Below are 13459 nucleotides of genomic sequence, written 5' to 3'. Positions count from 1 at the left end.
CACCACCAAGCTTAGTTTGGTAATCACACTGTTGTCACCACCAAGCTTAGTTTGGTAATCACATTGTTGTCACCACCAAGCTTAGTTTGGTAATCACATTGTTGTCACCACCAAGCTTAGTTTGGTAATCACATTGTTGTCACCACCAAGCTTAGTTTGGTAATCACACTGTTGTTGTCACCACCAAGCTTAGTTTGGTAATCACATTGTTGTCACCACCAAGCTTAGTTTTGTAATCACATTGTTGTCACCACCAAGCTTAGTTTGGTAATCACACTGTTGTTGTCACCACCACGCTTAGTTTGGTAATCACACTGTTGTTGTCACCACTAAGCTTAGTTTGGTAATCACACTGTTGTCACCACCAAGCTTAGTTTGGTAATCACATTGTTGTCACCACCAAGCTTAGTTTGGTAATCACACTGTTGTCACCACCAAGCTTAGTTTGGTAATCACATTGTTGTTGTCACCACCAAGCTTAGTTTAGTAATCACTCTGTTGTTGTCACCACCAAGCTTAGTTTGGTAATCACACTGTTGTTGTCACCACCAAGCTTAGTTTGGTAATCACTCTGTTGTTGTCACCACTAAGCTTAGTTTGGTAATCACACTGTTGTCACCACTAAGCTTAGTTTGGTAATCACACTGTTGTTGTCACCACTAAGCTTAGTTTGGTAATCACACTGTTGTTGTCACCACTAAGCTTAGTTTGGTAATCACACTGTTGTCACCACTAAGCTTAGTTTGGTAATAACTCTGTTGTTGTCACCACCAAGCTTAGTTTGGTAATCACACTGTTGTTGTCACCACCACCAAGCTTAGTTTGGTAATCACACTGTTGTCACCACCAAGCTTAGTTTGGTAATCACACTGTTGTTGTCACCACCAAGCTTAGTTTGGTAATCACACTGTTGTTGTCACCACTAAGCTTAGTTTGGTAATCACACTGTTGTCACCACCAAGCTTAGTTTGGTAATCACACTGTTGTTGTCACCACCAAGCTTAGTTTGGTAATCACACTGTTGTTGTCACCACCAAGCTTAGTTTGGTAATCACTCTGTTGTTGTCACCACCAAGCTTAGTTTGGTAATCACACTGTTGTCACCACCAAGCTTAGTTTGGTAATCACACTGTTGTCACCACCAAGCTTAGTTTGGTAATCACTCTGTTGTCACCACCAAGCTTAGTTTGGTAATCACACTGTTGTTGTCACCACTAAGCTTAGTTTGGTCATCACACTGTTGTTGTCACCACCAAGCTTAGTTTGGTAATCACTCTGTTGTCACCACTAAGCTTAGTTTGGTAATCACTCTGTTGTCACCACCAAGCTTAGTTTGGTAATCACACTGTTGTTGTCACCACTAAGCTTATTTCGGTCATCACACTGTTGTTGTCACCACCAAGCTTAGTTTGGTAATCACTCTGTTGTCACCACTAAGCTTAGTTTGGTAATCACTCTGTTGTTGTCACCACCAAGCTTAGTTTGGTAATCACTCTGTTGTCACCACTAAGCTTAGTTTGGTAATCACTCTGTTGTTGTCACCACCAAGCTTAGTTTGATAATCACTCTGTTGTCACCACCAAGCTTAGTTTGGTCATCACATTGTTGTCACCACCAAGCTTAGTTTGATAATCACTCTGTTGTCACCACCAAGCTTAGTTTGGTCATCATATTGTTGTCACCACCAAGCTCAGTTTGGTAATAACTCTGTTGTTGTCACCACTAAGCTTAGTTTGGTAATCACACTGTTGTCACCACCAAGCTTAGTTTGGTAATCACTCTGTTGTCACCACCAAGCTTAGTTTGGTAATCACTCTGTTGTCACCACCAAGCTTAGTTTGGTCATCACATTGTTGTCACCACCAAGCTTAGTTTGATAATCACACTGTTGTCACCACCAAGCTTAGTTTAGTAATCACACTGTTGTCACCACTAAGCTTAGTTTGGTCATCACACTGTTGTCACCACCAAGCTTAGTTTGGTAATCACATTGTTGTTGTCACCACCAAGCTTAGTTTAGTAATCACTCTGTTGTTGTCACCACCAAGCTTAGTTTGATAATCACACTGTTGTCACCACCAAGCTTAGTTTGGTAATCACACTGTTGTCACCACCAAGCTTAGTTTGGTAATCACATTGTTGTCACCACCAAGCTTAGTTTGGTAATCACACTGTTGTCACCACCAAGCTTAGTTTGGTAATCACATTGTTGTCACCACCAAGCTTAGTTTGGTAATCACACTGTTGTCACCACCAAGCTTAGTTTGGTAATCACATTGTTGTTGTCACCACCAAGCTTAGTTTAGTAATCACTCTGTTGTTGTCACCACCAAGCTTTGTTTGGTAATCACACTGTTGTCACCACCAAGCTTAGTTTGGTAATCACACTGTTGTCACCACCAAGCTTAGTTTGGTAATCACACTGTTGTCACCACCAAGCTTAGTTTGGTAATCACACTGTTGTCACCACCAAGCTTAGTTTGGTAATCACACTGTTGTTGTCACCACTAAGCTTAGTTTGGTAATCACACTGTTGTTGTCCCCACTAAGCTTAGTTTGGTAATCACTCTGTTGTTGTCACCACCAAGCTTAGTTTGGTAATCACACTGTTGTTGTCACCACCAAGCTTAGTTTGATAATCACTCTGTTGTCACCACCAAGCTTAGTTTGGTCATCACATTGTTGTCACCACCAAGCTTAGTTTGATAATCACTCTGTTGTCACCACCAAGCTTAGTTTGGTAATCACACTGTTGTCACCACCAAGCTTAGTTTGGTAATCACACTGTTGTTGTCACCACCAAGCTTAGTTTGGTAATCACTCTGTTGTTGTCACCACCAAGCTTAGTTTGGTCATCACATTGTTGTCACCACCAAGCTTAGTTTGATAATCACTCTGTTGTCACCACCAAGCTTAGTTTGGTCATCACATTGTTGTCACCACCAAGCTCAGTTTGGTAATAACTCTGTTGTTGTCACCACTAAGCTTAGTTTGGTAATCACACTGTTGTCACCACCAAGCTTAGTTTGGTAATCACATTGTTGTCACCACCAAGCTTAGTTTGGTAATCACATTGTTGTCACCACCAAGCTTAGTTTGGTAATCACATTGTTGTCACCACCAAGCTTAGTTTGGTAATCACATTGTTGTTGTCACCACCAAGCTTAGTTTAGTAATCACTCTGTTGTTGTCACCACCAAGCTTAGTTTGATAATCACACTGTTGTCACCACCAAGCTTAGTTTGGTAATCACACTGTTGTCACCACCAAGCTTAGTTTGGTAATCACATTGTTGTCACCACCAAGCTTAGTTTGGTAATCACACTGTTGTCACCACCAAGCTTAGTTTGGTAATCACATTGTTGTCACCACCAAGCTTAGTTTGATAATCACACTGTTGTCACCACCAAGCTTAGTTTGGTAATCACACTGTTGTCACCACCAAGCTTAGTTTGGTAATCACATTGTTGTCACCACCAAGCTTAGTTTGGTAATCACATTGTTGTCACCACCAAGCTTAGTTTGGTAATCACATTGTTGTCACCACCAAGCTTAGTTTGGTAATCACATTGTTGTTGTCACCACCAAGCTTAGTTTAGTAATCACTCTGTTGTTGTCACCACCAAGCTTAGTTTGGTAATCACACTGTTGTCACCACCAAGCTTAGTTTTGTAATCACATTGTTGTCACCACCAAGCTTAGTTTGGTAATCACACTGTTGTTGTCACCACCACGCTTAGTTTGGTAATCACACTGTTGTTGTCACCACTAAGCTTAGTTTGGTAATCACACTGTTGTCACCACCAAGCTTAGTTTGGTAATCACATTGTTGTCACCACCAAGCTTAGTTTGGTAATCACACTGTTGTCACCACCAAGCTTAGTTTGGTAATCACATTGTTGTTGTCACCACCAAGCTTAGTTTAGTAATCACTCTGTTGTTGTCACCACCAAGCTTAGTTTGGTAATCACACTGTTGTTGTCACCACCAAGCTTAGTTTGGTAATCACTCTGTTGTTGTCACCACTAAGCTTAGTTTGGTAATCACACTGTTGTCACCACTAAGCTTAGTTTGGTAATCACACTGTTGTTGTCACCACTAAGCTTAGTTTGGTAATCACACTGTTGTTGTCACCACTAAGCTTAGTTTGGTAATCACACTGTTGTCACCACTAAGCTTAGTTTGGTAATAACTCTGTTGTTGTCACCACCAAGCTTAGTTTGGTAATCACACTGTTGTTGTCACCACCACCAAGCTTAGTTTGGTAATCACACTGTTGTCACCACCAAGCTTAGTTTGGTAATCACACTGTTGTTGTCACCACCAAGCTTAGTTTGGTAATCACACTGTTGTTGTCACCACTAAGCTTAGTTTGGTAATCACACTGTTGTCACCACCAAGCTTAGTTTGGTAATCACACTGTTGTTGTCACCACCAAGCTTAGTTTGGTAATCACACTGTTGTTGTCACCACCAAGCTTAGTTTGGTAATCACTCTGTTGTTGTCACCACCAAGCTTAGTTTGGTAATCACACTGTTGTCACCACCAAGCTTAGTTTGGTAATCACACTGTTGTTGTCACCACCAAGCTTAGTTTGGTAATCACACTGTTGTCACCACCAAGCTTAGTTTGGTCATCACATTGTTGTCCCCACCAAGCTTAGTTTGATAATCACTCTGTTGTTGTCACCACTAAGCTTAGTTTGGTAATCACACTGTTGTCACCACCAAGCTTAGTTTGGTAATCACACTGTTGTTGTCACCACCAAGCTTAGTTTGGTAATCACTCTGTTGTTGTCACCACCAAGCTTAGTTTGGTCATCACACTGTTGTTGTCACCACCAAGCTTAGTTTGGTAATCACACTGTTGTTGTCACCACCAAGCTTAGTTTGGTAATCACTCTGTTGTTGTCACCACCAAGCTTAGTTTGGTAATCACTCTGTTGTTGTCACCACCAAGCTTAGTTTGGTCATCACACTGTTGTTGTCACCACCAAGCTTAGTTTGGTAATCACACTGTTGTTGTCACCACCAAGCTTAGTTTGGTAATCACTCTGTTGTTGTCACCACCAAGCTTAGTTTGGTAATCACTCTGTTGTTGTCACCACCAAGCTTAGTTTGGTCATCACACTGTTGTTGTCACCACCAAGCTTAGTTTGGTAATCACTCTGTTGTTGTCACCACCAAGCTTAGTTTGGTCATCACACTGTTGTTGTCACCACCAAGCTTAGTTTGGTAATAACTCTGTTGTTGTCACCACCAAGCTTAGTTTGGTAATCACACTGTTGTCACCACCAAGCTTAGTTTGGTAATCACACTGTTGTCACCACCAAGCTTAGTTTGGTAATCACACTGTTGTCACCACCAAGCTTAGTTTGGTAATCACACTGTTGTCACCACCAAACTTAGTTTGGTAATCACACTGTTGTCACCACCAAGCTCAGTTTGGTAATAACTCTGTCCATTATGATCCTGGACACCAACACTGTCATATTGTTAGCTTGGGACAGTAATACAAAACAGCTCGTAAAACACACATTCAGTGGTTTTAATTTGGCAGATGTCACATACATAAACCTTTGGAGATAAAGTATGTTCATTCATAACCAGACTCTCATGGCTAGTGGAATCAGTCATAACCCTCCAAGCTGAACATAGAGTATTTGCTTGGCTATTTTTAGCTCTGGTCCATCTCGTTAGTGTGCGCTCCTAATCAAGGTTATTAATGAGCATGGAGAAATTCCCACTAACGTTGTAACGGCTTTCGTTGGTGGAAGGAGAGGAGGACCAAAATGCAGCGTGGTATGTATTCATAATATCTTTTAATAAGAATGAATACAAAATACAAACAAGAGAATAAATGAAAACCGAAACAGTACCGTATGGTGCAAACACTAACACAGGAAACAATCACCCACAAAACACAATAGAAAACAGGCTACCTAAATATGGCTCCCAATCAGAGACAACAACTGACACCTGCCTCTGATTGAGAACCATACTAGGCCAAACACATAGAAATATAACATACAGAACAAAACAACATAGAATGCCCACCCCAACTCACACCCTGACCAAACTAAAATAAAGACATAAAAAAGGAACTAAAGTCAGAACGTGACAAACGTCGTGGACCAGAGCTAGGTTATTTGGTGTCTCTGCAAACGTGAATGGGCCAAGAACACCATTTAATCTTCACTGATCACATTTCATTTTGACGGAGACAACATCACCCTTGGATCTAGTTAAATCAGAGCACCGTATGCCTAGCCTGGTCCCATCTGTTTGTGCTCTTGCAAACGACGTAGCTGTCATTGAGAAGCTGAACACGACATTATCATTGGCATGACGGAGTTGGCATGATAGCACAAACAGACTGGCCCCAGGGCAACAATAGGCCCACCCATGTGGAGGAAGAGGAAAGCCAACATGGTCATATTTGACCAGTATATTCCAACAACAATTCAATACAAACCTAGCCTGGTGGTCCCAGATCTAGTTGTGTTGTCTTGTCAACTATTGGGCTATATGGTCATTGTCATTGCCACACATCAGCCATAGGAGGTTGCAAACAGACAGCACAAACAGATCTGGGACCACCAGGCTAACACAAATCCTACTTTTATATGGGAACACACAGGCTACTTTTAATTTCATAATTGAAATGCAGTTCATTTAATAGCCTGGCTACACTTCAAAATGTGGAAATGGGGTGACTGCCTTGTGGCACAAACAACATTCATTAATAAATCACATCATTACTCTGCAGATACCATGTAGTCCCATGTGATTAACATTAACCTTGAAGAATAACTTTAATTATAATTTCCTTATGGAGGAGCAGGGCTTATTAGAAGACAATCAGTGTCAGCACAAACTCATTCATTATGGGGCTTTCGTGCCATGGATTTAATTACACCAATGAAAGACCTCTCCACACACACACAAACACACACATACACAGACAAACACGCAAACGCACGCAAAACACATGTACAGACACGCACTTAAAATTTGATATAGCCTTGCAGTCTTTCAAATGTATTATAACGGGCTCATCACACTCTAGCGACTCCTTGTGGTGGGCCGGTTGCCTGCAGGCTGACATCGGTCATCAGTTGAACAGTGTTTCCTTCGACACATTGGGGCAGCTGGTTTCCGGATTAAGCGAGTGGGTGTTAAGAAGTGTGGTTTGGCGGATCACGTTTCAGAGGATGCATGACTCGACCTTTGCCTCTACCGAGCCCGTTGGGGAGTTGCAGCGATGAGACAAGATCGTAACCACAAAATTGGGTAGAAAAAGGGGGTCATTTTTTATTTTTTATATACAGCTACATCAAAGTTTGATATTTCAAAAAAGGAAATAAAGGGATGCATGAAAGTGTACACTGAGTGTGGTGGACCATCCTTGATACACACTTGAAATTGTTGAGCATGTAAAACCCAGCAGTTTTGCAGTTCTTGACACAAAGCTGTGAGCATGGCACCTACTACCATAACCTGTTCAAAGGCACTTAAATATTTTGTCTTGCCCATTCACCCTCTGAATGGCACACATACACAATCCATGTCTCAATTGTCTCATGGCTTAAAAATCCTTCTTTAACCCGTCTCCTCCCCTTAATCTACACTGATTTGAAGTGGGTTTAACAATGGACATCGATCAGGGATCATAACATTCACCTAGATTCACCTGGTCAGTCTATATCATTGAAGGAGCAGGTGTTCTTAATGTTTTGTACACAGCGTATTTCTTCATCATACACGTGACATTTTAAGTTATCCAAAACATGTAGGCGATAACATATTGTGTATACATGCGTGTAACCTAATTGTCAATGCTCCGGCAGTTGTTTACACTTTTAGAGTCTAATGCATGCACAATACGGCCATCAACATCTGTGTACAGTAAGTCATATTGTGGCAGAAAGCACTTCAAATACTCACAGATGGAGCCAAAGACGTCACGAAAATAATCCAATAGAGACGGACACGCATCTTGAGTGTTCGATGCTGTCTGAATGCGTCAGTTCAACTCAGTAAACCGTCCACTCTCACTGAAATGCCGTCTATTTAATTAAGTCTCCAATGACATGCGCTGAAGAAGGTAGTGGAAAGCCCATCTCCCCACCACAGGGAGAGATGCATCTAAAACCATCTCTCCGCTGCGTTAGGAGCCTGCGCGTGCCACCGGCGGTCTATACTACAAAGTCACATTACTGAAGCTAGAATCTGTTTGAAATTTGATTATCACAACTAACGCCACCAATGTCAACTTTTATTGTGGGTTTACTGCGCTTTATGTGCGTTAAACCTCGTGTCCGAATGTAGTCCAGTCCTTTGTTGTGCATCATTGGACATATCTGTAATTATGTGTGGGGTGTAATTAGGGCCATTTCCACTTTGGACAGATCACCTGTAGACTGGAATGTACACAGTTGATTTGCCTCTTCATTTTAATCTTAGAAGTCAATACATACATTGACATTTAAGCACAATGCGCATTTAATTCTCTGATGGCCTGGTAGCTCCGGCGCACACATCAATGCACATTTTCGCCTCATCTTGTTGTCACGGCTTCCCCCAAGCTGCGTGGATACGATAGTCTATGATTTCATGTAGGTATGGGTACCGGAGCGCCAAGTCTAGGTCCAAAAGGCTCCTTAACAGCTTCTACTCCCAAGCCCCCCCCCCCCCCCCCCCCCCCCCCACACTTACATGTACAAATTACTTCGACTAACCTGTACCCTTGCACATTGACTCTGTACCGGTACCCCCTGTATATAGCCACTTATTATTTTATTGTGTTACTTTTTATTTTATTTTGTACGTTTTTAATTGAGTAAATATTTTCTTAATAACCAACAATGCAGTTCAAGAAATAGAGTTAAGGGCTTGTAAGTAAGCATTTCATGGTAAGGTTGTATTCAGCGCATGTGACAATTTTAGGGGAATTTGATTTGAAAACGCAACAGGGGAGCATGCAGGGGAATTGGGCTTTGAGTGGCAACACCCAGAGTCCATGCAAAAAGCTTCAGCGCTGAATAGCACCACACAAATCTATGTAGCCTACTCATGTAAGGCTTCAAATTACCAGAGAGAGATTGCAGGTTCCTCAGAAACTATATTGGAATTGAGACTTTGAAAAACACTCTACACGTATAGAAAGAAAGGGCTACCTAGAACCAAAAAGGGTTCTGCCTGGAACCACAAAAAGCGCTCTGCCTGGATTGAGTGTTGCCTTGTTAATGTCCAAAAGCGGAAGTCAAGGGTGATATGATCCATCACTATCTGTTCTACGTTTGTCGTGTCTAGACATGGTATTGAAATTAGTCTCTTATAAATCCACTGTGTCTGCATTGTGACCAGAGTTTTCAATTCCTGGTTTTCCTACAGATGTTACACTGTGTCCCTGTAAGCAAATTATTTAACAGATATTCTTTTAACATAAAATGTTTTTTTACGACAATTATTGATGCCATAAGTCAATGGTGCTACCTGTCAATGGACAAGATAAAATGGATCCTCTGGAGGTGGTAAGGAAGATCTGATCACAATCAGATCACAATGCATATCTTAATTGAATACTTCTGTCTAAAACTGTGAGCACAATCAGAATGTGGACAAGATGCATGTTATACCCAGTGCATGTTAGCACCAGATATAAACGGGGCTAAAGACTTCCAACCTGGAACAGGTGTGAGGAGTTAGGAAGAGGAAGAAAGTGACATCATTAACAAACTTTATTTTAAAGTTCAACTGTACATGTTTTTACATCATAGTGACTGCATAGATAAAGAATAGGGTCATGTGGATTTCACTGAAGTCACATGATGCTGGTGGCAGACTCTTGAAAGCCCTCAGTTTGATAATTTAAAAAGATAGGATATCTTTCCCTGCACAATCTCTTTTACAAACACCAGAAAATACTATCAAAATACTATTCCTTGTGACATTGTAAATCATTATTATTGCTAAATTCCATCCAAAAGTGCAAAACTGTAGAGAAAATATGAGGCTTTGTATACAAATTGCACACATTTAGACCACTTATAAAATACAAAAGAAATGCTCCCAATATAAATGGAAAACAGTTCTCTGTAAAAGCAGCATTCGATGTAGCTATTGAGCCCCATTGGTGTAGGTAGAGTGAAGTTTCCCTAGAATCTGATCTTGGGTTAAGGTTATGATTGGTGGAGGGGAAGCTCATCCTAGATCTGTACTAAAGGAAAATTCACCCCAGAGCTTGCTTCATTAGGGAAGAACATTGGTCGCCTCCTTGACTGATGGTATGACTGAGATGTCATTCCTTATTGCTTTCAGATACTATAATACATACAAAGGAAAATATCAACACTTAGGATCCTTATAAGAACAAAAAACGGAGGTCCTATTTATACACGGTATCTAAAATGTATGGCTATAACACAATTCTAAAATCCCTTATAACGAAACATAACAAAATCATTTTCCTATGATGGTATATAATCTATAGGCCTGCTGTTATGCTCAATCCAGATCTTATCCAGAGAGACCTTACACAAACCTAAACTTGCCATGGTACACTACACTATGCCTTGAGGTGCTCAGGGAGGATAGCCTAAACACAAAAGAGTACCGTATAAGCCCTGGGACCAGCAGTGTATTCTCAAAGATGCCAACTATAGCAAGAACTGGCTATGCAAAACACATGTACATCCGCACTTGGAAAATCGTAATTTTTTATCTTTAAAGTGCAGTTTTATATGTGTCTTTTGTAATTAAAACATAATTCAAAACTATGTTGAAAGGGAACTTATCTCCTATAGGCAAAAGTTGGCACTTGCTTTGTCAGTAAGTGACATTGAGCTTATAGGTCACAGTAATAGATCATGTTAGTTGATAGTGTGCTATATAATATAACCTTGAAGTAATACAACCAAATGATTATGTTTCCGTTATCTTAATGAAATTATCATTCAACATTATTTTGCATCAAAACCATTTGAAAATTGATTTCTTAAAAACTATCCTTTTGGGATATAAATGCTCCCCACGTGCTTTTTACATGACAATAAATATTGCAGTCTTTCATTTGAAATCTTGAACTATGGACAAACTTGAGGAAAGCCTATTAACGGTCGAAGAGAGTTCTTCTATAGTGTATAACCCATGAGTCTGACTTCAATTCGTTTAAACAGACGGCTTCAAAAGCTCCCACAGACACAATAAATTGGTAGCAAGCTTTCAATCTCTTGTATTACTTAGTGGCCATTTTCCTCCCACACAATTATCTTCCTTTCAGCCCAGCAGCATTTGAGGATGACACAAAGTAACTGCCTCCTCCTAAACACAATGTAGTCTAGCTGTACTTGTTTTTGTAACATTATTCATGTTTTTGTAGCATGAAAAATATGCTATAATGTCCAGTATTGTCCTCTGTGTTGTGTGATTACAATGTGAACAGTTGCTCAATAAGTGTCATCTTACTTGTGGACACTGTGTTAGTCCATGATAGAAAACAATCATAGCTAATAACATTGTATAAATGTGTGCGCAATAACCTCTCTATCTCTGTTTAACAAGACCATGTAGTGAACTCATAAGGCTACCATTTTAACTCTTCACCTGTGGTTAAGTTTTCAATTCCTGGTTTTCCTACAGATGTAGGATCTAAATTTGAGCCAGTTTGCTACATCAAGAAAATAATCCTGCAGCAACAGAAAATGTGAATTATTATATGGATTATAATTATTGGGCATTTTTTTAGGGTTTGATACATTTTTGTAAGGGAAAATCAAATCTGAAATGTAAAAGTATAAATAACAAACTTTAGAAGCCTCTTTAAGCCTCAAATACACAACAGGTTTTACATTTCGTGAATTTCATGAAAGTTCTCCTGCAAGAGGGTAATCAAATTAAGACCCTACATCTATGTGAAGAGTCCATTAGTTCAAAACAACCACCATGTCTGTAAGGTGTTTGTGCTCTAACTAAAACATGACCAACACACTCAAAACATAAAAACATTAGTGTTAAAAATATAGGGATCCAACAAAAACTGTTTTTTTTTTTTTAAATAAAAGAGCAAAAGCAAACATAAAATACTGTACTTGGTGGGGCATCCAGAAACAAATAAGCATTTGAAAAAAAAATAACCTTCACCCTGCATTAGTATCCATTATCCAGGCTTAGAAATCACTCCCATCGTATATAATCGTCTTCTCGATTGTCAAGTGGTAGAGGACTTTCTTTGAGATGAACCTGTCAGGGTTGTAGTGAAGAAATTGAACAATATAACATTTTGCAACAAAATGAAACCCTCACAAGCAACTTCATAGTACTGCAGTGCTTCAGAGAGCTGTCATCCTTCACCACAAGGGCACATGGGAACTGGAGACTGACTTGATGCTAGCGATAGATGTTCTACAGAAGCACACTGCCATGAGAAGGTGGGTTTCAGTGTGTTGAAGGGTTTGAAATGGTTACGGTTAAGAACGTGACTGTTTTGCCTATTGTTCGCTGAGAAGGGATAACGTTCTGCTCTACACAAGCACACGGAGAGGTAAAGAGTATTGACTGACTACAGGGTAATTCTAATAATAAAGGTGTGTAGTGTATCATACCTTGAGAAGGAGTTGTCAAAGATGAGAGTGTAGAGACCAGGGTTCCTGACTTTCAGCTGGCCTTGGATGGTCTCTTTGTGAGAGTTACAGCGAGTCAGAGGAATCAGCACCTGAGAAGAGAACACGAGAATAAGTCAATGGATTCCTAGCTTATAACACTCAGTGATAATATTGTTGATGTGGAGCCGTTTATATTTGAGATATTAAAGTTCATGTTCAAAAAGAGGCCACAATCTTCAGTCTTGTTGTAATCTGATAGGTTCATTGAATTGGGAGTTGGGAAGTGGGGGAACCTTTCTTTTAGGTGACCATTCGAAACCAAAAGTTATTTTATTGCTATTAAAATAGGCCATAGCTACGAATACAGAGTTTTAGCCCCCGCCCTCTCCTGTCTCTATGGAAACCTCTTTCTCAAAGCTAAGGATCCAGATCACGTTCTGGTCATGTGTTATTTTACACACACTATGTAGCTACTGCTCACACTCCCCGTCCGTTTACTTTTCAGTCTTTACTCAGCCTCTTCTGAACCATGATGATGTATGTAGCCTGTCTCTGCCTCGTACTTCTAAACAGCTGAAATAAAAACCTTGTCACGATTTAAACGAACATTCCCACAAATATTTATTGTCAGTTGTAACATACAGTATTTTGCAGTTCCACAAGCAGGACGCAGTCCCTACACATTGCATTGGAGCAAAAACAATCAGTGTTTTCTGTGATGATGTAGGATCATCTTTGTAGTTGCTGCCATATTGTAACCACTAGACACTAGCCACTAGCCCGAGTTCCTGAAAAACAGAATGTAACTCCCTGCTTGAGTTTTAACCCTGTGGTGGATGAATCAGAATTAGTTGA

At 40.3% G+C, this 13459-nt stretch overlaps 2 protein-coding genes across 5 annotated transcripts in view; both read right to left on the bottom strand.

The window, feature by feature from the left end:
* LOC129867387 (growth hormone-releasing hormone receptor-like) overlaps positions 1-8677 on the bottom strand; it is a 54347-nt gene extending 45670 nt beyond the window's left edge. For all 3 annotated transcript variants that reach the window (XM_055940754.1, XM_055940755.1, XM_055940756.1), the window contains exon 1: positions 7947-8677. In XM_055940754.1, the coding sequence (XP_055796729.1) occupies positions 7947-7997 (51 nt within the window). In that variant the 5' untranslated portion in view covers positions 7998-8677. The remainder of the gene's footprint in view (positions 1-7946) is intronic.
* Positions 8678-9724: 1047 nt separating this feature from the next.
* LOC129867386 (FYVE and coiled-coil domain-containing protein 1-like) overlaps positions 9725-13459 on the bottom strand; it is a 55872-nt gene continuing 52137 nt past the window's right edge. For both annotated transcript variants that reach the window (XM_055940752.1, XM_055940753.1), the window contains exons 17-18: positions 12605-12714; positions 9725-12242 (exon numbers count right to left, since the gene is read on the bottom strand). In XM_055940752.1, the coding sequence (XP_055796727.1) occupies positions 12170-12242; positions 12605-12714 (183 nt within the window). In that variant the 3' untranslated portion in view covers positions 9725-12169. The remainder of the gene's footprint in view (positions 12243-12604; positions 12715-13459) is intronic.

The sequence above is a fragment of the Salvelinus fontinalis genome, chromosome 12 (genome assembly GCF_029448725.1).
Source record: "Salvelinus fontinalis isolate EN_2023a chromosome 12, ASM2944872v1, whole genome shotgun sequence".
In the NCBI taxonomy this organism is placed as follows: Eukaryota; Metazoa; Chordata; class Actinopteri; order Salmoniformes; family Salmonidae; genus Salvelinus; species Salvelinus fontinalis.
The sequence above is the reverse complement of the archived record's forward strand: the minus strand, read 5'-3'. Positions and strand labels throughout refer to the sequence as shown.